Source organism: Leopardus geoffroyi, chromosome A3, assembly GCF_018350155.1.
Source record: "Leopardus geoffroyi isolate Oge1 chromosome A3, O.geoffroyi_Oge1_pat1.0, whole genome shotgun sequence".
Classification (NCBI taxonomy): domain Eukaryota; kingdom Metazoa; phylum Chordata; class Mammalia; order Carnivora; family Felidae; genus Leopardus; species Leopardus geoffroyi.
In genome coordinates this window covers 11809148-11831135 of record NC_059336.1, presented here as the reverse complement: position 1 = coordinate 11831135, position 21988 = coordinate 11809148, and the positions used below count along the sequence as shown (strand labels likewise).

Sequence of the window (21988 nt, the reverse complement as noted above, 5' to 3'; positions counted from 1 at the left end):
GAGCTACTGGGCAGCTGGTGGGCACGATGATGTTAAACATGCTTGTCGTTTACATACACAGATTAAGCAATCTGCTCTGAAGCCACCACTCTGCTCCGGGCGCAGCAGCGAGTGTCTGGCTTCCTCCGCTCTCCCAGGCTAGGTGCGCATCTCTAGGAAGCCGCTCTTCCTGGCGGTGCCATTTCCTGGGCTGCAGCTAAAACCCAACCCAGCTCTTGGGCCTCGGTCTGGCCCGAGGCCTGGATTATTTGTTCACCGGCGCACGAAATGGAGAAACCTGCTATTCTCTGACCACTGAGGTGCCTTGTAGGGGCCGACCCGGCAGTGGTCACCGTCATGCAGAGACCCTGCTGCTACCAAAAGCCAGGATGTCCCAGGGCGCCTGGGTGGCTCAGTCGGCTAAGTGTCCAACTTCGTCTCAGGTCATGATCTCACGGTTCGTGGGTTCGAGCCCCGCGTCGGGCTCTGTGCTGACAGCTCGGAGCCTGGAGCCTGCTTGCGATTCTGTGTCTCCCTCTCTCTCTGCCCCTCCCCCCCCTCAAAAATAAATAAACATTAAAAAAAAAAAAAATTTTAAGAAGCCAGGGTGTCCCAAATCACAGCTGCTCTTCTACCACCCTCAAGATCTTTGCCACGTATCTTGCAAACCCTCCTTTTGAAAAACACTTACGTTGATTTTTAAAGTGATCTCTTGTCATTGCTGTATATGGAAAAGCAGTATGGCCTGCTCCAGACAGAAGGTAACGGAACACCTAGCTAAGACTCTGCCTAAAGCTCCGAGCCTAACACCTGCTTCCTCTTTGGTAAAGACAAGCTAGCATTAAATGCACTTTCTCCTTAAGGCATTTAAACGGATTGAAAGAAAAACGTAATTAATTTTTTTCATAATGTCCTTCAATGTTATTTAATGCCTGTCAGTCACCACCAACAATCATTTCTCCTGGAGTATGTAGTCCCACTCCTAAGAAACATGGCTGAACTTTGCACACCTCAGTTTCCCCACCTTACAGGTGGGGATCGTAACACTACCTAGTTTACAGGATGACGGAGACTATTCTGTGGAATCACGCATGTCAAGAGTCAGCATGCAAAGTACCTGGCTCACAGAGTAAGCACTCGAAAGCGGGGCTCTCATCAAGTTATCAGTTTTGTGGGAGAGAAAATGAGAGTCCTGTCATCAGAGGATACAGCTTGAGCAAAACAAACAAACCATCCAAGCAGCCCAAACTTCAAAAGCAGCAGGGAGGGAGGGACATAAAACTCCAAACACTTTGTTTAATAATGGAAGACACTTTATTATTTTTTTGAGTCATCTCTCAACATTTCAACTCTTGATAGAAATCAATCGCAAAACATCTGTCTTTTTAAATTAGCACGTATTTACCCATCTCAATCACAGCAACCTCGTACAGTAAGGTACACGCCAAGGACACGGTCAGAGATCTCCTATTCCAGTCTATAAACACGGTATCTCCGTGATGACATGTGTGCCGGACTTTCTCTCCCAGGACGAGGTGGGCACTCCTGCTCCTGCCCACCAGTAGAAGCTACCTGGCCTCACAGTTGCTTAAAAGTTCCTGTAGTGCTGGAGCGATCTGGGAACGGAAAACTAGAAAACTAGAGCTCTCAGGAGTAAAACAGGCATCGACACTTCTGAAACGTGGGAAGGAAGAACATCAAAGGTGATGACCCCAGAATGGGCTGGTCTTAGTAATAAAGGTGTTGAAACTCAGCTGTATATACACATTGAGTATCTACATGTGCTCTACTAGATATATAAAAAAGAGCCACAGAAGATTTGGAAAACCTTAAAATCACTCCACTGCATTGGAAGAACATCAGCAAATTCACAGTGGCCTCAGGATTCAGCCAGAGCTAAATGTGTTCGAGAGCCGAACACCTCCTTCTACCAGAAAACCCACTGCACGTAAATTCCTATATTCTGTACATCACAAACACGTATGGCTAAAATATGTTAGTTCACAAGGAAGCGGTTTTTAGTTTCAAACTCTTGCCCCACTCCTGCTCTGCACCCCAAAAGCAACATCCAGGGGTCATTCACATGAGGAGTTTAAGGGGCCTTCAGGTTTGGAAGCGCTTAGGCTCAGCTGAGCATCTCAGGAGACGTCCGTCTGATGGGCACACGCTGACTCGGGCCCACTTTTAGTGCAAAAAGATCACCGACGTGGCAGAGGAGTCCTGGAAACAGGCGAAGAAGGCTGAGATGGAGGGGCGGGGAGATCCCAAATGACGTTCCTTCTCAAACGAGACTCAAGAAGTTCGGAGTGCAGGTTCACACGCGGCAAATGGCAAAGACCAGGCTGTAGGTCCGCGGGGTGAGGTTCCTGAAGGGTCACTAGGGTATCACAGTCCGCAGGTGCACAGAACTCCCGGCCCGCACTAGCCCCCTAAGTGTATGCTGGAGGTAGGTATATAGAGATTTATTGGAGGGAAGACAGTGGCTAGCCACCAATTCTGGGACATCGTCTGTTCCTCCTCTGCCCCCACACTCTCTGCTCTACCCTTGGGCTGTGGTGTGTGTAGGATACAACACGGAAGGGGAGGAGACCCTCCCTTGGAAGACTAAAGAACCCAGGCCATTTGTATAAATAGCTACATGATCAATGTTTTAACCACTGTGAAACACACGGCAAGTTGAATATTTATTTAAAAATAAATCTCAAAAATATCTATTTACAGTACAGTAAGAGGGGCATGTGCAAACAACAGAAAGGGGGAGAAGTCCATCCTGCCGTGGAAGGTCCACGCTTCAGTGCGTCGGAGCAAAGTGCACAAACGCCACGGGCTGAACTGAGCTGTGGTGGCAAAAGGATGCCATTCGGTGAATACCGGACTCAGTCCACCTTTGAAACCCAGACGGGTGGAAGTCGGGGCGGGGAGTCCAGGAGGGGATCCTTGTGTCCGGGAAGGGGGTGGCCAAGGGATGAGCCACTGGAAGAGGCCCGGTGTGGCAGGAGGGCTCATTTCACAAGCCAACAGGCCTCTAGCTCGGCGCTCCAGGTGGGCGTTTGGAGGGGACCTGGAGGGCCCTTCCCAGTCCAAGTTGGCTTTGCAGTGGGAGGGGTGGGTGTGGCAAGAGTCTCAGAGACAGAAATCTTCAAAAACAAACAATAGAATAGGGAGTGGAGAGATTAGCAAAAATGAATCTGAACGGAAGTGCCACCCTCTCCCTTGTCAGGTGACAAAGCAGCCATCAAAGGAAATATCTGGGTCGCCAGGTGAACGCACACGTGGTGCGGGCGACCCCACCATCCCCTGACACCTACACGGTCAAATGCAGGCCTCTGCTTCCGAGATCAATACGTGAACACTTCTTCCCTGGGGGAACCCAGAAAGTCGGTGGTGTAGCCCTTGGAGCAGGGGGGTGCAAGGTCGAGTCTATCTGTACACGAGATGGGAGAGCTGGGTGGACTTGTAGTTCAGCTGGTTGTTGGGCATGAACTTGTGCAGCTCACTCTTTTTGCAGCAGGGGTCATAATGGTAGGCGCCGAGGCAGGTGTCGCAGGAGACTTTTGAACACTGGGTGCAGGTGTTGGCGGCACCCGGGCGGTTACAGAAGCCACAGCGGGAGGTGGCTGTGGCCGAGGGCTTGGGTTTCGGGTGGAGGTGCGGCAGCCGGTCGAGGCCCTGAGTCTGGCCCGCGTACTTGTCCCGCAGAGACGACCCGTGGGCCAGGCTGTCGTGGGCAGAGGCCTTGCTGGGGAAGGCGCCGGGCCTGGGGGCCGGGGGACCGGCAAGCAGGCCGTCGCAGCGCTGGCAGAGGGAGGAGCTGCAGGACAGACCGCAGTTTTGGCACTTGGACAGGGCGGACTCTTTGGCGGGGGGCGAGCGCTTGTGGTAGGGGGCGTGGGCATCATTTCTGAGCAGCCACACGTCCGGCCGCAGGGCGTCCTGCCTCCGGGACGCGGCCCTCGGCTCCGAGTCCGTGTACAGATCCACGTCATCCTGAGCAGAGAAGTACGTGCCACGCAGCGGGCCCAGACCGTTGTTCGGCGAGGGGGGCGGCAGGTCATCCGGGCTTCCGTGGGCGGAGCTGGACACGGCCAGGAGCGAGGGGGACGGGCGGATGATCTCGTCCTTGAGGCCATCGCCCACGTCCGCGGCCACCGGCTCCTTCCGCAGGCTCAGCGAGGCCTTCAGGGGCGGCTTCCGGCTCTCCCAGTAGCTGTCATAGGCGTCCACCGACCTCGAGGGCTTGGTCACCCGTGGCTTGTAGTAGTCCTTGGCCGCCCGCTCGCTGGCTGACTTCTGCAGCGCCACGCGGGCCATGGACGCCGTCAGGTGCTCCCGGCCCTCAGCCCGGCGCCGCAGGGCCTCCGAGCAGCCCCGCACGTCCTCCGCGCTGCTCTTGCGCTCGCTCACCACGTCCAGCTCGGAGTAGCCCTTGTCCTTGACTTGTGCGTGGATTTCCAGCATCTGCTCACACTCCACCTTGGCCAGAAAGAGCTCAAAGGAGACCATCTTCACCTGGAGGGTCTCCACAAGCTCTTTGAGTTTGTACGCAGTCCCTAACTCGGGCACGTAGCCCATGGAATGCAGGATGGCTCGGATGTCCTCTTCCAGCAACGACGACTTGACATAATAAACGAAGGGGCCCGTGTAGGTCTAGGAGAAGGAAGGGGACAGAAAAAGGCGGGATTTGCTCTCTGAGGCACACGTGCTCTGAGCACACCCAAGTGTGAGGGGGGGGGGAGGAGAGAGGAGGGAAAGATCTCAGCAGCCACCCCCCCCCGCCCGCCCAGCTCCCCCTACGAGCTTCCGCGGCTCTGTGCCATTTGAGGAAACAGGGCAAACGTGGTGAAGAGAGGGGATCAGAGCCGAGGCAGAAGGCCCAAGGAGCAGGAAGAATATTCCTTTCTGGATTTCTGCGGAGTTCTGAAGAACAAAAGCCTGGCTTTGTGGAAACTCTCCTGAGCCATCGCTGCCTTCGGAACGATTCAGAATTCTCTCGCTCTCTTAAATCCATCCTCCACTCTCCTGTCTCTTCCCACTTAGTCCAAACCGCCTCTCAGGGGACGCCGGCGTCTGCAGCAGCCTCCTAACTGGTCTCACCGCCCCACTGGTCTCCTTCCCATACAACAGAATGCTTTCCAAATGTAAACCCCATCCGGGCCCGCCTTGCCTCCCAGCCTACTTAGGGCAAATTCAAGCCCTTTGCCCTGGGCTTGGAGGTCCTGCGTAACCAGGGTGCTGCCTGCCTTTCCAACTTCACAGCTTCAGATGGGAGTTGCCAGGGGCAGGGACTCAGTAAAGAGAGGACACCGGTCACACAGGCAAGGTGGGGAACAGAAGGGGGTACTTCTAGTTGTTGGACCAAAGGCGGTGGGCAAGATACCCGGACGGGTCTGCAGGCAGAGGAGGGATGTAACTGGCACAAGCCCTCTCAGGTCGGACTGGGAGGGGCAAGAAGGGAGACCGGTGTGCATGGCCCTCCCCCAGACCTTACCTTGATGCTTCTGAATTCCTTCTTCCACGGGTAGAGGAAGAGGTTGACACCGACCGTTTCCAGCACACTGAAGGCGCAGGCCAAAGCCCGCAGGCTGGAGGAGCTCAGCGAGCGCAGGGAGCTCTCCACCACCTCATAGAACTGGATCAGCCGGAATCGATAAAAGGGATCCACCTTATGCAGGCTGAGCAGGGTCGAGGCTGCGACCCGCAGGTACTCATCGTTGCCAGGCCGCTGCTTGCTGGGGGTGGCATCCACTTTGCCCTCGTGGAACTGCACGTACTTCCGAAATAAATCATCCTTGTATTTTGTATCCATTGAACTGGGCTTCCCCATCCGATCCAGGGACGGGGGGGCTACCTTATCTCCTCCATGGTTTCTGGGTTCGAGGCAGTGACATCGCTAAAAGCACTGACATGTGGCCCACCTGGACTAGGGGCATGCTCTGGAAGGGGAAGAACAAGAAGCACATCATTCCTCGGACGGGTCCACGTACCAGCTCGTGGCTGCCGAGGCAAAACGAAAGTCAGAACTGGCCTGAGCTACAACTGGGCACCACCAGCCCCGGGCCCCTCTCTGCCCATCCATGCAACACATTTAACTGAACACGTACTATGTTGCAAAGTTGTGGTAGAGACAAGACAGGTAGGTCCTTGACTTTGCTGAACTCATAAATGAAGAATGTGATTAGGAGCACCCAACCTGGTTTTGTAGGGAGGAGAAAGTTTAAAAAATCCCCCCCCCACCCCCTGGAACCAGAGCGTATTATGCTAAGTGAAATAAGTCAGAGAAAGACAAACATCCTATGATTTCACTCATATGTGGAATTTAAGAACCAAAACAGATGAACACAGGGGAAGGGAAGGAAAAATAAAAACAGGGAGGCAAACCATAAGAGACTCTTCAATACAGAGAACAAACTGAGGGTTGCTGGAGGGAAGGTGGGTGGGGGGATGGGCTAAATGGGGGATGGGCATTAAGGAGGGCACTTGTTGGGACACGCACTGGGTGTCATATATAAGTGAGGAATCACTAACTGGGTTCTACTCCTACACTGTATGTTAATTAACTTGAATTTAAATAAATAAATAGATATCTCCCTACCCCCACCCCAGGCAATGAAGGTTAGACTTGAAGGATGAGGAGTTTGCCAGGCCAAGAGGTGGGAGGGGAATGTAACATCAGAGGCGTCCCTAGGGAGGAAGGCCCTGAGCTAATGCTGCCAGGCACTCGTGCACACTAATGCCCTTCGTCTTCTTAAACCACCCTAGGAGACACAGGCACTACTACTCTGATCCCCGTTTTACAGGTGCAAAAGCCAAGACAGAGAAATGTAAAGAACCGTGCCCAAAGTTACAGAACCATGAAGAGGCAGGGCTGAGACGAGAGCCCTGGCAGCTGGGCTCCAAGGTCGACGCCCTTACCCACCACTCCCTGCTTTCCTGAGGCAGGAAGGAGCTTGGCGAACACAAAGAAGGCCAGGATGGCTGAAGCGGCCAGGGGGAGGGAAGGGAGTGACCAGAGATGAAGCCGCAGGCACCAGCAGGGCAGGATCCTGTGCCTCGAGGCTCAGAGAGCAGAGCGTGTGAAGAACTGTATATTTTATTCCAAGAGGCATGTGAAGCCCCAGAAGAGCTCAAAGCAAGGCAGGGAGGGCCGTGATCACATCTGCAACTTTAAAGAAAGACCACACTGGCTGGTGCCCCCTGAAGGATCTCTGACAGCCTGATACCTTAGGAAAGGTTTACAGTTCTCCAATACCTATAGCTTATTCCCCTATACTTAGGAGAGGTTTACAGTTCCAATGGACAGGACAGAACATTCTGAGTTGGGGCACACCAAATTTGTACTTTTTTTTTTAATTTATTTTAAGAGAGAGAAAATGAGTGCACATGTGCACGAGGCGGGGGGGGGGGGGGCGGTTAGAGAATCCCAAGCATGCTCTGACTCGAGGCTCGAATTCATGAACCGTAAGTTCATGACCTGAGCCAAAATCAAGTTAACTGACTCAACTGCTGGGCCACTCAGGCGCCCGAATCTGAACACTTGCTGTCTGCGGGGCCACTGGTTAGAACACGCACAGAGTAACCAGCATGGTCGGTGCCACAATGCTGGGAGCAAACCTGCATTCATCGAGGGTACTGCCGGGGCCACAGTAGGCAGCACAGCACAGATCTGATCTATGAACAGATCCAGAAGCCTGACTGCCTAAGTGTGAATCCTCGGTCTGCTTCTCTGGGCCAGTCAGATAAATTGCTCAGCCTCTCTGGGCTTGTTTTCTCATCTGACAGTGGGGGTTGATCATAGTACCTAGAGTTCAGAGTCGGTGTAAGGATGATGATCAGTAAATAAAGGTCTTCACAGAGGGCTGGCTCGAAATACGCCCTTGAAAAACATGAACAGCTATTCCTGGTATCTGAAGGTGCTATACCCCTGCCAAAATGCCAGGCGTTTTCTTTTATTTTTTTCTTGAGAGAGAGAGAGAGAGAGAGACAGAGCAAAAGCAGGGGAGGGGCAGAGAGAAGGAGACACAGAATCTGAAGCAGGCTCCAGGTTCTGAGCTGTCAACACAGGGCCCGACACAGGGCTCGAACTTGTGAACAGTGAGATCATGACCTGAGCCAAAGTCGGACACCTAACTGACTGAGCCACCCAGGCACCCCTAAAATGCCAAGCATTTTCAAGAAGGTAAGGTGAGCGTGGGCAAATATCTCCAGCCAGGTGGGGGATGTGCATTTTCACAGTCGCCCATCCTGACCACAAGCTCCAAGGGTGCAAGGACCCTGAATGAATTACTCAGTAAGGTAACTAAGCACAGAACCAGAGGCGGGCAGGGTACGTGCTTCAGAAACACCTGCTAGCTAAGTGGAGGAGGCTCCTGCTGGCTGTGGAGACCACACGGGACTGAGAAGGAAGCTACGGTGAGAAGGGACAGGCCCAGCAGTCCTTCAGATCTGAGTTCAGCTCAGGAAGTGCTAAGGGCCCACAAACCTGGCAACGATCATGAGGTCAATAAAATCATCCACTCTCAATGAGCCACTCACCTGGCTTCTTCACAGTTTTGGGGAGACTCCAAGGATCTTAACCAGGAAGTGAGGGGTGAGATGTGCAGGAGAACTGGGGACAGAGAGGCCACTTTCTCCCAACCACTGCCCTCCCAAGGGAGCCCCGTGCTTCAAGAACACATACACCCAAGGAGCACAGGAGGCACATGAAAATCCATTAGGATAAAATTCTACCTCCTGACCAAGGCCAAAGGCTTCTCATGGTCTACCCCTGCTCATCTCTCATAGCTGTCCTCCCCTTCCAAGTTCCACCCACACAAACCTTTCTGTTGTTCCTCAAACACACAAAGCTCACTTCTGTCTCAGGACCTTTGCCCGCGTTGTTCCTTCTGCATGTTCTTCCTCTGATTCTTCCTGTAGCTGGCTCACATTCGGTTTTCGGGCCTTAGCTCCAATGTCACCCCTCAGAGGCCTCGCTGACAACCCCAGCTCAGTGACTCCCACTTTCCTAGTCCCTCATTACCCCATTATCCTGGGGTAATCACCAGCTGAAAGTGTCGTTATTCATTTACTAACTTCCCCTCTTTGTACCCCCACCGTAACCCAGCATGCTTCACAAAGGCAAGGACCACATCTGTTTCATTCACCACAGTGCCTGGAACACAGCCTCACACACAGTAGGTGTTTGATAAAACAGGAGAAATGAAAGAGGCATTCGTGATGCCATGCCTTCAGTTTCTCACTGAGCTCTCCCAAGATTCCAGGGAGGTCAGCTCCATGACAGGACATGCTGTTAAGTAGCCAGAGCTACTGGACCCAAGATTCCAAGCCTGACCTTTCGAGGCACCCGTGTTCCTCCCATACCTCCAGGACTCCTGGGCTCAACAAGTATTTATGCAGCACCTATCTCATGCCAGGCCCTCGGATGGGTGCAGTGGGGGGATAATCGGGGGGGGGGGGGGGGGGGGAGCTGCAGTTGGGAAGCCACAGCCCTGCCCTCAATCCTACTTATAAGAGGTCACTATCAATGTATGTATCGCAAGCTGAGAGAAGACATCACTGTCCTTACCGATAAAAACCGGTATGTATTTCCTATTTTGTATCTACAAGAGAAACTTCCATCCTGCCTCTGGTCCCAGGGACTATTTTTTGGTACATCTGAGAAAAATGTAAACAAAGGGACATGAAGCCTCCTAAATGCGGCTGTGATTTTTCTCTGACGAAGTCAGCGCTGAGCCTATAGAGGCTGATTTTTTTTTTTTTTTTTTTTTTTTTTTTACAAAGTCAGCCACTCTCAAGCTCAGTGTCTGCTGCTCTGTAATCACATCACAGTCCACACCCGTGTTTGTTGCTGGCACACAATAAACAAGGAAAAGGGATCCAAATAGCCCAATCGGTGTTGGTGTTCCAAATCCTCAAGTCAAGGATGGGAAACCCATCTATGATGAATCTTGAGTCAACCTAGGTAGGTGAGGAAAAAGGTGAAAGAAAATGAACGCTAAGAGGTAATTAAAGAAAGGGAGACGGGAATGAATCATCACTGAGGTCCTACTACTCACTCAGCACGGAGTCTTCTGCTTTACCTGCATCATCCCATTTAATCCTCACACCAAAGTTCAGCCATGAAACAACCAGCCCAAGAGAGCTCCCAAGGGTCCGAGCTGGAATTTGAACTTGGGTTGGCAGGCCCTGAGGCCTGGGTTTTTTCCCCGTTTCCCCCACTCATTTATTGCTACAATCTACCATTCACTAAGGGATCAGTACATGAGGGCCCTCTGCTAAGTGAATGAAAATCAGTGAAAGCCACAGGGCAGCCCCAAGGTTAAAGAGGAAACTGAGGCTCAGCGAGGCCAAATCACTTGTCCTGAATCACAGGGAAGGAAGAAGTAGGATCTGAGGTCCGCACCAAGGTCCGATGCCCAAACCCTGACTCGAGCTCTATGCTGCTTCTGGGCTGCACCTGCCGGACAGCTCTACTTGAAAGGGCTAGGCTAAGGTAGAACATCCCATGGCAGGGCAAGCAGGCTTGAGTTCTAAAAATTGCTATAGTAGCAAAATTCCCATCTTCCCACACCGAAGGGGGCTGGAAGAGCTGCAAATCTCTTTAAGATGTAAGCTCAAGGGCCAAGGGAAGAGGCTGGCCAGAGACCGGCCAGTGGTAAAGCAGCTGACATCATCCCTCCTGAATACATTTTCTGAGAATACAGGCTGCATTGTAGCTGGTCATAGCTGGTGTCTTTTCTGAGCATAGAGCCAGCAATTTATTCCCAGCACTCTGCAAGAACAACAAAAAAACACGCTCTCTGCAAAAACAGCGTGGTTACAGGAGACTAGACAGCGCAATGACAGAAGCCGTTAATTTCTCCAAGCAACCCAAGGATTGGAGCGCCATGACGTGCCAGTCTGGTGGGGGAGGGGGGGGGGCGGGAAATGGCACTGTGAACATCCCTAACAGCGTCAGGCGGGTGCCCAGAGCCAAGAGGCCTGGTCAGCACTCCCTGCACCCACAATCTGGACTCCCTTGGAAAAGCAACTCAATGAAGAGAGAAGATGTTACATATACACTCAGGGAGGTGGTGGTTTTTTCATGACGATGATAATTTTTTTAATGGTTTTTTTTTTTTTTTTTTTAATAATGTCAAAGGAAAGCTGTATCTGTTTCAAACCCCACTGAAAGGAACTGAAATGATTTGGGGTAGCAAAGCATTAGCTTGGCTTTACCTTAGCTGGCCCATTCAAGCAGAAACATCCCCCAAGCAGCATCTGAAGGAGCCCCCTCTCTGCACAGACATAGGCTATTTAGGACGCATCATTGCCCCAGTCCACAGGTTTACAGATCTCTGGTCTAGCTTCAGCCAGCTCAGAGTTCCCTCGGCCTCCAAACAGCAGCAAGAGGAGAGCAAGCCATTCAACCTCTTCCACCTCCGTACCCCACTCCTTTGCACTCATTCCAAACCCGAGGTTCCTGAGACACATCCAAGGCACCTTGCACTGCCTGTGAAACACCAGAGGGCCCCCATACCCCAATCAGATTCCAGAGAGATTCAGAGAGAGGTCTTGCAAACCTCTGAAAATAACACCAGCTATAACCTGCTGAAAACGGGCTTCCCTACTGGCAGCTGCCTCTCAGAGAGGCTCTGAAGGAAGCAGTTTCCACTCCCTGCTGGGGACAGGAGCTGGCGGCTGCTATTCCCAAGCTGGTAATTCCTACAGTCCTGAGGGCCGTATCAGTTGTAAAAAAAACACCCCAGTCCCAAACTCAGGCCCCATCTGGCTTTGTGAATGAATTCACTGCAGCTATCACTTATTGGACGCCAGCTGTATGCCAGAGACCGTGCTTCACAAGCATTATCTCATTTCATCCCCACTACGGCCCTAGCAGGCAGGTTCACTCCCATTTAAGTAATTAGGCAAATGAGGCTCAGAAAATGAAATGACTTGTCCAAGGTCACACAATAAGTACAAACCCAGATCGGCTGCCAGACACTGGGCTGGGGACCACTGCGCGGTAACTGCCTCGCGGTGGGGTCGGGTGGCCTCCTACTTGGTTAGTCGCCGAAGAGGGGGTGTTCCTCCTGAGCTGCCCTGAGCCACCCATGGCCGGTCCCAGGAACCTGCGAGGCAGTCTCCGGGGGAGTGGGGATCCTGAGGACAAGCTGGGCCCTCGGGACGCAGAAAAGGCGGGCCCGCCCGCCGCCCCCGCCGGCCGCGAGGGGACCCCGCTCTCGGGTTGGCCGAGCCCCGCCGAATCGGGCGCCCCCTCTGCCCTGGGAAGCGCCGGAGGCCGTTTCCGCTCGCGGCCGCCGCGCACTCACCCGGCACTGCCGCCAAGGACGCCCCGGCCGAGGGTATCCAGAAGGAGCCGCGGCCGCCGCCGGAGCCGGGCCCCGCTGGGCTCTCGCCGCTCCGGCCGGCTGCAAGGGACCGAAGCCAGTACCCCGAGACCAACGGCGACCCGGAAACACTAGGCCAGGAAGTGACGCCTCTCGGAGGCGGGTCCAAAGGGAGGCTGGGCCGCGGCTGCGCGTCGTACCGGAGCGAGGCCGATGGCCGCGGGCGACGGAGGGAGAAGCGGGAGGTAGAAGAACGAGCGGAGGGGTCGCGGAATCCGGCTCTGGGGCTTGCAGGGCCGCCGCCTCGGCTCGGACTAGCCCCGGAAACAAACGAGCCGGACGTGACGCACGCCAGCCCCGGGATGGTGGCTGGCCGGGTTGTCATGGGAACCGGTGTGGAGCCGGGCGGTGGAGGCTAGGAGCTGCGAGCGCGGGCTGGGTGATCCCCGGCCTCCTCCTCCCGGACTCGTCCCTTGTCCAGATGATCTGCGAGCAGCTCTCCCGACTGAGCCTGAGCTGGAGCTGACAGTTGGAGTCCTCACCCCATTTTACAGACACAAATACCGAGGCTTAAAGAGAGCAAGTGAGGTCCCAGGATCACGCGAGATGGAATCCGGCCTTGAGAGGACTGTCTTTAAGAACGGGGCTCCCAGCTTTGCCTTTGCCACTTACTAGGGGTGTGACCTTGGGCAAGTTACCTCGCCTGTATGAGCCTCAGCTTTTTCACTCGCCTTTCATATTGCCTCCTTGCTTTGCGACTTTTCATCAAACACCTTAGTACCAGCATGGTCCACACTGGCTTCAATCATGGTGTGGCTTGGACTTGTCTATACTCCCACCAAACATATTGACCGTGAGCTCACGGAGGACTCAGTTTTTGTGGTTCAGCACTCCACTGAATCCTTAGTGATTGTCTAACACGTATCCAAGACTTTGTCAGACATATTTGCGATTGGACCATGATTCTGTCTCTCAAACTTAACCCCAGACATTTATTGAAGTCTCGGAGCCCACTCCATGCCCTGTTCTCTTTCTCCATCATGCTCTTCTACCCTTCTGGCCTCTGTGCCTCTATATGCTGTTCCCTCAGTGTAAATGTTTTTCCCCCTCACCTCTTTCCTTCCCAAGATAGATAAGTAGATAGATGATAGATAGATAGATAGACTCACTTTAAACCTGACACCCCCACAAAACCTGGAGCTCCTTACTCATCTGTGTTTCCCCTGAGCTCTGCATGCGTCTGATCTGGATGTGCCCAACAGATGTTCCTTGATTGCAGGATTCTCTCTCTCAGTCTTAGTGTCGCCAGCTAAAGCCACTGGGTCTTGTCTCAGAGGAGCCAATGACAAAATACACAGGGAAACATTTGGAGAACCAGCAACCCGCTATTCAAACAGCAGTGATGACTATATCTGTTGCTGTCTGAACACCACTCGAGGTCTTTGTGTACTTCAACCTTTATCAGCTCAGGTTTAGGCTCCTCTCTTAATTATCTGCAAAGTGATGGTGAGGAAAACTGTCCCACAGAACTCTCTGCCTTTGCAACAACTCAAAACTTTCCTTTGGAAACTGTTACAAGACTGCACAATGGTGGCTAAGAAGTCCCTTACAGCTCTGTGGTTCTGGGGCAGCCAAAAGGGAAACAGATTTTTAAGGAGGCTTTACTAGTAGGAAACCCTGGTCATTGAGATGCAGTGACATTTTATATCAGAAAGGACCCAAAGTCTCCCCAAGGGAGTCATGTTTCTCATCTTTTAGACAGGGTTGAAGGCCTGAGATTTCTCTGCTTGGTGATGTAGAATGATAGAAGCATCCTTTTCAGATTTCATTACATAATGATTAGCAGATTATATAATAGACATGTGACAATGATTAGGCACCTCTACTTCCTCAGAGCCAACAACACGAAAAATCTACCTACTTCTTTCTATTTTTTACTTTTTTATCACAAAAAAATAATGCATGAATTTCAATGATACAGATGTGTTTAGAACAAAAAAGGAAAGCAACCCTATGACCCAGCAATTTGATTTATTGGAATCTACCAGAGAAGCAAGCATAAGTACACAGACCTGTTGCATCCTTGTTTGTATTGCAAAAGCAAAAACCAAAAACATTCTAAATGTCCATCAATAGGGAAATGAAGTTTCCATCCTAATGAATACTATGTATCACTTAAAAAAGATAATGTAAACCTACCTTACTCTGCAGTACATTTTGTGGAATGAAAAAAGATGGGGCGCCTGGGTGGCGCAGTCGGTTGAGCGTCCGACTTCGGCCAGGTCACGATCTCGCGGTCTGTGAGTTCGAGCCCCGCGTCGGGCTCTGGGCTGATGGCTCAGAGCCTGGAGCCTGTTTCCGATTCTGTGTCTCCCTCTCTCTCTGCCCCTCCCCCGTTCATGCTCTGTCTCTCTCTGTCCCAAAAATAAATAAACGTTGAAAAAAAAAAAATTAAAAAAAAAAAAAAAAAGAAAGACATCCCCCGAAATGGAATACAAGACATCAACCAATATTAAATATGTTCTAAAGGTATGTGCATATGTATAAAGTCAACAGGAGACAATAATGCAAATACCGGTCATTTGTTTTTTAAATCATTCTACAAATACATATTATATGATTTTTATTAATATCTCCCCCCCAAAAAAGTAAGCTCCATGAGGACATAACTATACCTGTTTTTCTCACAATTATATCAACACTATCCCCCATACATATACTACCCCACACAAAATAGGAGGTTCAACAGTATTCGTGTGTTTGTTTTTTAAGCAAGGCTCCACATCCAAAGTGGGGCTCGAACTCATGACTCTGAGCTCAAGAGTCCCAGGCTCTACTGACTGAGCCAGCCAGGCATACCAACAGTATTTGTTTCTGACGGAAATTTTCATTGAATGCCGGGTTTGATGTTAAGATTTCAGGGGCATGACTATGAACAAGATGGACACAGCCCCTGCCTCAAGGAATGTATAGTCTCCTTACCAGAAAGAGAATATTAATAAGACTAGGTTCCTATTGTCCAAATCTGGGACAATCTGAACATCAAAATAAGTAATGATACTGATGAATTATAATACTTCGGAGGGAGGGGAAGAAACCATGATCCCATACTAATACTAAACGTAAAAACATGAAATGCTGTGTTTGTCAGAGGAACATGCCCCAGGGCTACATGTGGCCCTGGGTGCCAGGTCTGACCCCCACACTAAGGGTGGATGAGAAGCAACAAGTTAGTTCATCTAGTTAGATGAATGCACAAGGCAAGCCGAGAATGCGTTGATAGAAGGGCAGCCCAGTCTCTGAGGACCTCAAATGTCAGGCCAAGAGTCTGGGTTTGCCCCTGTGAGCACCGGGGAACCACTGAAAGTCTGTGAGCAGGAAGGATGGTGGTTACAGCCCTTGCTCTCCCAACCAGGTGTTTGGTGCTTGGTAGATAAGAAATCGGCACGTAAGTCCCCTAGAAATATGGCGCAATGGAATAGAAATGACTCTGTGGCCAGTGGACCTGGGTTCAAGTCCCTGGTACAGCATTTAGTAGCCCCATGAGTTGGACAAGCCACTCAGTCTCTCTTAGCCCCTCTACAAGCCTGGACTCTGGAACCAGAATGCCTAGATTGGACTTTGCTGCTTCCTTGCAGCAAACATAAATATAAATATATACAAATATATATAAATAAATATAATATATATATTAATATAAAACAAACACAGCAAAATAGGAACATCCAGGAATGTGGGTGAAGGAAGGGTGTATACCAAGGTTCATTGTATTATTCTTGCACCTTTCCTCCAAGTTAAAATTAAAAAAAAAAGAAAAGGTTGAGAAAAGCAAGTATCAAAATAAACTGAAGAACATACTCTCAGTTGGCCGTATCACAAAAATGTGAACCAAGATTTATTTAATTTTTTCAAAATGTTTATTTATTTTGAGAGAGAGAGAAAGCACACACGCTCATGTGCAAGCAGTGGAGGGGCAGAAAGAGGGAGAGAGAGAATCCCAAGCAGGCTCCACGCTGTCGGCACAGAGCCGGATGCGGGGCTTGATCTCACCAACCCAACTATGAGATCATGACCTAAGATGAAATCAAGAGTCAGCAACCCAACCGACTGAGCCACCCAGGCACCCAGCTATGTTACTTTAAATGTAATTATGCTGGAGTGCAAATAGGCAAGTGCAAATATCATCTAAAAAGACATGTTTCTTTTTTTCTTACTTAGAAGTATATAACTTAAAATTTTTGATAATAGGAGATAATTCTCATTAAATGTTAACATTTGCTAGCCTTTGTAGTAAATTCTTTACATGCATTAAGTTTTTTGTCTTTTAATTTTTATTTTGAGTTATAATTGCACAGATCTTAACAAGTTATAATTCACTGAGTTTTGACAAATGCACTCACCATTTCTTTTAAAATATAGAACGTCTCCAGGGCGCCTGGGTGGCTCCGTCAGTTAAGCAGCCGACTTTGGCTCAGGTCATGATCTCACAGTTCGTGAACTCCAGCCCCACGGCAGGCTCTGTGATGACCACTCGGAGTCTGGAGCCTGCTTTGGATTCTGTGTCTCCCTCTCTCTCTCTCTGCTCCTCCCCTGCTCGCACTCTGTCTCTTGCAAAAACAAACATAAAAAAAACAATAATAATTGAAAATAAATAAATAAATAAATAAATAAAATAAAATCTAAAACATTTCCAAAACCCCAGAAAGTTCCTTCACGTCCTTTCCAGTTAAGTCCACATGCAGAGACAATCACTGTTCTTATTTCTTTCGCCATGATTAGTTTAATCTGGAATGTCATGTAAGTATAATCATTGGGGTCTGGCTACTCTCAGCATACTGTTTGGGGGACTCATCCACATTATAAGTATAACATGTTAATAGTTTGTTCCATTTTATTACTGAGTGGTATTCTATTGTATGAAGATGCCACAACTTAATTTACCCATTCACATGTTGATTTACTTTTGGGGTATTTCCAGGTTAGATCTATTTGAACATTCCCTTACAAGCTACTATGAGCATTCTCGTACAAATCTTTTTTTCTTTAATTTTTTTTTTTATAAGATAATTTTTTTTCAACGTTTATTTATTTTTGGGACAGAGAGAGACAGAGCATGAACGGGGGAGGGGCAGAGAGAGAGGGAGACACAGAATCGGAAACAGGCTCCAGGCTCTGAGCCATCAGCCCAGAGCCTGACGCGGGGCTCGAACTCCCGGACCGCGAGATCGTGACCTGGCTGAAGTCGGACGCTTAACCGACTGCGCCACCCAGGCGCCCCCTTAATGTTTATTTATTTATGAGACAGAGAGAGACACAGCACGAGCAGGGAAGGGGCAGAGAGAGAGGGAGACACAGAATGTGAAGCAGGCTCCAGGCTCTGAGCTGTCAGCACAGAGCCTGATGCGGGGCTCAAACTCACGAACTGTGAGATCATGACCTGAGCCGAAGTCGGACGCTTAACCAACTGGGCCACCCAGCCGCCCCTCTCGTACAAATCTTTTAATGGACATATGTTTATATATCTTTTGGGTAAAAATTTGTGAATTTTACTTAAATTTTTTCTTTAGGGAAAATTGGAGTCACAGAGTGGACTTTTCCATAAATGGTTGGAACAACTGGATAGCCATCGAGAAAAGCTAATGTTGGATCCACCCGTCACACCACATACAAAAATTAATTTGAGACAGATCATAGATCTAAATATAAAGTCTAAACCCACAAAACTTCTAAATGAACATGTTGGAGACCATCTTTGGGCAGATAAGGATTTTTTTTAGGACACAAAGCCTTAACAATAAAAGCGGGGGGAAAAGACCTTATCGAAATTAGAATTTTCTGCTCATCAAAAGACAACTAAATTTGCTTCAAAATAATGCAGGTGGTGGGTGAAGGGAGGAACTGAGGAGGGTATAGAATAAATAAAACTTCATAAGTTGATAATTAATAAAGCTGGGCAATAGGTACATGTAAATTTATCATTCCATTCAATTTACTTTTATATATGTTTAAAATTCTCCATAATAAGTTTTACAATGTGACATATATGTAAAAAAGACGCAGTTAAGAATATAAATAGGCAAGCCACAGACTGAGAAAAAATATTTGCAATACATATATCTGGTAAAGGATTTGTATCCGGAATTAACAAGGTGTCCAAAAATTTGGTGGGGTTCTAAGAGTTAGGCCTTAAATAGCTTTAAAGTATGTAAAGCTCAAAATTGCTTGTGTGCCACATGTGTGGGTAGGTCTATAGCAGCACTGCCCACAGAACTTTCTGTGGTGATGGAGATGTTCCATATCTGCTGTATCCAATACATGGCCACTAGCTATAGGTGGCTATTGAGCTCTAGAAATAGGACTTGTGAGACAGAGGAAATGAATCTTTACTTTTGTTTTTAATTTATTTAAACTTAAAAAAAAATTTTGATGTTTGTTTTTGAGAGAGAGAGAAACAGAACACAAGCAGGGGAGGGACAGAGTGAGAGGGAGACACAGGATCTGAAGCAGGCTCCAGGCTCTGAGCTGTCTGCACAGAGCCCGACGCAGGACTCAAACCCATGAACCATGAGATCGTGACCTGAGCCAAAGTTGGACACTTAACCCACTGAGTCACCCAGGAGCCCCTAATTTATTTACATTTAAATAACCATAATATTGGATGGTTCAGGTCTATGGGATAAAGTCCTGAAAATAGAAGACATAAATCAAAGAGTATATGCTCTTGTAACTTAGATAATTATAGGGAAATGGCCCACAAAGGAGATTATATTGTCCATCACTGCATAACAAATGACCACAAACTTAGTGGCTTAAACAACACATGTAGATTATCTCACAGTTTCTGTGGGTGAGGAGCATGGGCATGGCATGACTCGTTCACCTCACGCTACAGAAGACAGATCTCCTTCAGATTTCCTTAGGATCATTATTTAGCTGAATAACTTTTTAAAGGATCTGCCCCCACCCACCTACCTCACTGCCCATTAGAGACCCCATATTTCTTCCCTGAACCTTGCAGAAGGCCTGGCACACAAGAGACCCTCAGGGACTCTTTGTTGCCTGAATGAATGAGTCTACGTTGGTGGCAAAAATCGAGCCTGCCAAGGAGCGCCTGAGTGGCTCAAGTGGGTTAAATATCTGACTCTTGATTTTGGCTCAGGTCATGATCTCACAGTTTGTGAGTCTGAGCCCCGCATCGGGCCCTGAACTAACAGTGCAGAGCCTGCTTGGGATTCCCTCTGTGTGTGTGTGTCTCTCTCTCTTAAAATAAATGAATAAAAAAAAAACTTAAAAAAAAAAAAATCAAGTCTGTGAAGTCTTTGAGTAGGACCGACACCCCCACTCCAGGCTCACAGAAGATCTTAGATGATGTGGGCAGCCTGAGAGAGGCTGACAAGGGCTCCAGGAGAGGAAGAGACTGTTGTGGGAAATGGTTTCCTTGAGGACATTAAGAAGGGAAGGTTCGTTGATTTAACACACATTATTAGGTTGATTGTGGTTTGAAAAACAGCTAGTATGAGTGTGGAGGTGAGAACTGGCAACGCATTTGCAAGCTGAGAAGGGATAGGGAAGAAATTCTCACTGGGGATGCTTAGGAAAAACAGGAAGTGATGTAGCACATTCAAGCTAGTCTCAGCACTGATGGGGGGAGGGGAGGATAGTGTAGGCTAGCGGTTCTCAAAGCATGGCCCCTAGTCCAGCAGCAGCAGGCCTCACCTGGAAAACTGTTGTAAATCCTTGGCCCTACCTCCACTGGCCTGCTGCATCCGGAACGCTCAAGGTTGGCTTCAGCAATTGGTGGTTTAAGGAGCCTTCCAGGTGACTGATACTCTTAAGTGCACAGGTCCCGAAGCCAGACTGCATGTGTTCAAATCCTGAATACCATTTTCCAGCTGTGTTAAAAGGTAATTTCATTTCTTTCTGCTTCAATTTGCATAGCTGTAAAATGGGGATAGTGGAACCTAAGTCATAGGCTGCAATGAGGATTTATGTAAAATGCCTAGAATGATAAGCACAAAAAAAGTTCACTATTAATATTTCAATCCTGTCCTTTTGTCTCTGTGACTACGTGTCTAAGCTCGTGGTAAGTTCATCTCAAGAACCCAAACTGGAGGCGGTCAAACTGAAGCCCAGGTCTGGGGCTCCCCTGCCAGGGTCTGGCGGCAGCTACAAGGCTAACAGAAAGTCTTGTAAATACCTACAGCACGTCTCTGCCTCTGCCAAGGCAACCCCATCCCTGGAGGGGAGACAAGGCATATTTGGCTGGAAAGAGATCAGATGCATGGATGCCTGCCATAGGAACAGGAAGAAGAAACAGTAAAGTGTAAACATGGTCCCCCTTGGGCTGCTGCATATACTGCCAAGTTATTTATTGGTGAAAAGATGCTCACATGGATCGCTAAAAATAATCCTCTTGCATTCAATTAACCTGGTTAACAAACAGGATTTATTTGTCCTGTGTAGTCTACAGACTGTGAGGCCTCTGTGGCCTTTCAGAGTGGAAGTGTAATTGATCAATGATTATCCTGGTTAAGAAAACCTGGTTAGAATTGTTAGGGAGCCTGCCATTTAACAAGATGTATCTTTTGGTAAATGGGCTGGCCACAAGAGCCAATTTGGTGCAGTAGAAAGTGGAGAAAGTTGGAATTCAAAACATCTGGGCTGCAGGTCTGCCGCCTTCTTGTGAGATTCAGGTCTCAACTACCTCAGGAAGCCTCAGCTTTCCTGTCTACACAGAGCAGGAGTTGGGCCCCATCACCAGGGCCAGGAAGTGTGTGTACACAACACTGAAAAACGGTGACTTCCTGAGGGAGCCGAGCCTCCCATTTCTGCTTTCACTGGGCCAGTTCAGGGTGGCCGTGGCCTGTCTTCAACGCCTCTTGTCATCGCTACTTTCCCTTCTTAGCGTCAGCATGAATTAATGATTCTGTCTTGTTTCCACTGTACTTTTAAGGTGCTCTTAGAAATAAGGCAGATTTTTTTTGGAATGTAAGCTGGTGCAGCCACTCTGGAAAACAGTATGGAGTTTCTTCAAAAAACTAAAAATAGAACTACCCTACGACCCAGCAATTGCACTACTAGGCATTTATCCAAGGGATACAGGTGTGCTGTTTCGAAGGGACACATGCACCCCCATGTTTATAGCAGCTCTATTGACAATAGCCAAAGTATGGAAAGAGCCCAAATGTCCATCGATGGATGAATGGATAAAGAAGATGTGGTATATATATACAATGGAGTATTACTCGGCAACCCAAAAGAATGAAATCTTGCCATTTGCAACTATGTGGATGGAACTGGAGGGTGTTATGCTAAGTGAAATTAGTCAGTCAGAGAAAGATAAACATCATATGACTTCACTCATATGAGGACTTTAAGAGACGAAACAGATGAACATAAGGGAAGGGAAACAAAAATAATCTAAAAATAGGGAGGGGGACAAAACAGAAGAAAACTCATAATATGGAGAACAAACACAGGGTTACTGGAGGGGTTGTGGGAGGGGGGATGGTCTACATGGGTAAGAGGCACTAAGGAATCTACTCCTGAAATCATTGTTGCACTGTATACTAACTAATTTGGAAGGCAGCTATGCTCACCACTATACCACCAATGCTATACTAATTTGGATGTAAATTTAAAAAAATAAATAAAATAAAAAAATAAACTGTCAACACTCGTAA

The 21988-nt window shown here is 48.9% G+C and overlaps 1 protein-coding gene and 1 long non-coding RNA gene across 3 annotated transcripts; one reads left to right on the top strand and one right to left on the bottom strand.

Moving 5' to 3' along the window:
* Nucleotides 1-1274: 1274 nt before the first annotated feature.
* SPATA2 (spermatogenesis associated 2) lies at nucleotides 1275-12402 on the bottom strand. Of its 2 annotated transcripts, none has more exons than XM_045444265.1 (3): nucleotides 12288-12402; nucleotides 5468-5912; nucleotides 1275-4626 (listed from the first exon to the last, which is right to left on the bottom strand). In XM_045444265.1, exons 2-3 carry the CDS (start codon nucleotides 5801-5803, stop codon nucleotides 3400-3402), a joined length of 1563 nt encoding a protein of 520 aa, XP_045300221.1. In that variant the 5' UTR covers nucleotides 5804-5912; nucleotides 12288-12402; the 3' UTR covers nucleotides 1275-3399. The 2 variants fall into 2 exon arrangements, with proteins under 2 accessions (XP_045300221.1, XP_045300220.1); XM_045444264.1 differs by having other exon boundaries at nucleotides 5468-5973; nucleotides 12288-12397.
* Nucleotides 12403-14771: 2369 nt separating this feature from the next.
* LOC123580042 lies at nucleotides 14772-18120 on the top strand. Its single transcript, XR_006703099.1, has 2 exons — nucleotides 14772-14834; nucleotides 17873-18120. It is a non-coding gene; the product is annotated as an uncharacterized LOC123580042 (long non-coding RNA).
* Nucleotides 18121-21988: the final 3868 nt, after the last annotated feature.

What these genes read in the sequence shown, in the direction of transcription:
- SPATA2 (XM_045444265.1), bottom strand. Translation starts at nt 5,803, where the DNA reads ATGGGGAAGCCCAGTTCAATGGATACAAAATACAAGGATGATTTATTT. An exon ending in AGGAATTCAGAAGCATCAAG is followed by an intron (nt 4,627 to 5,467) that starts GTAAGGTCTGGG and finishes TCCTTCTCCTAG; the next exon opens with ACCTACACGGGCCCCTTCGT.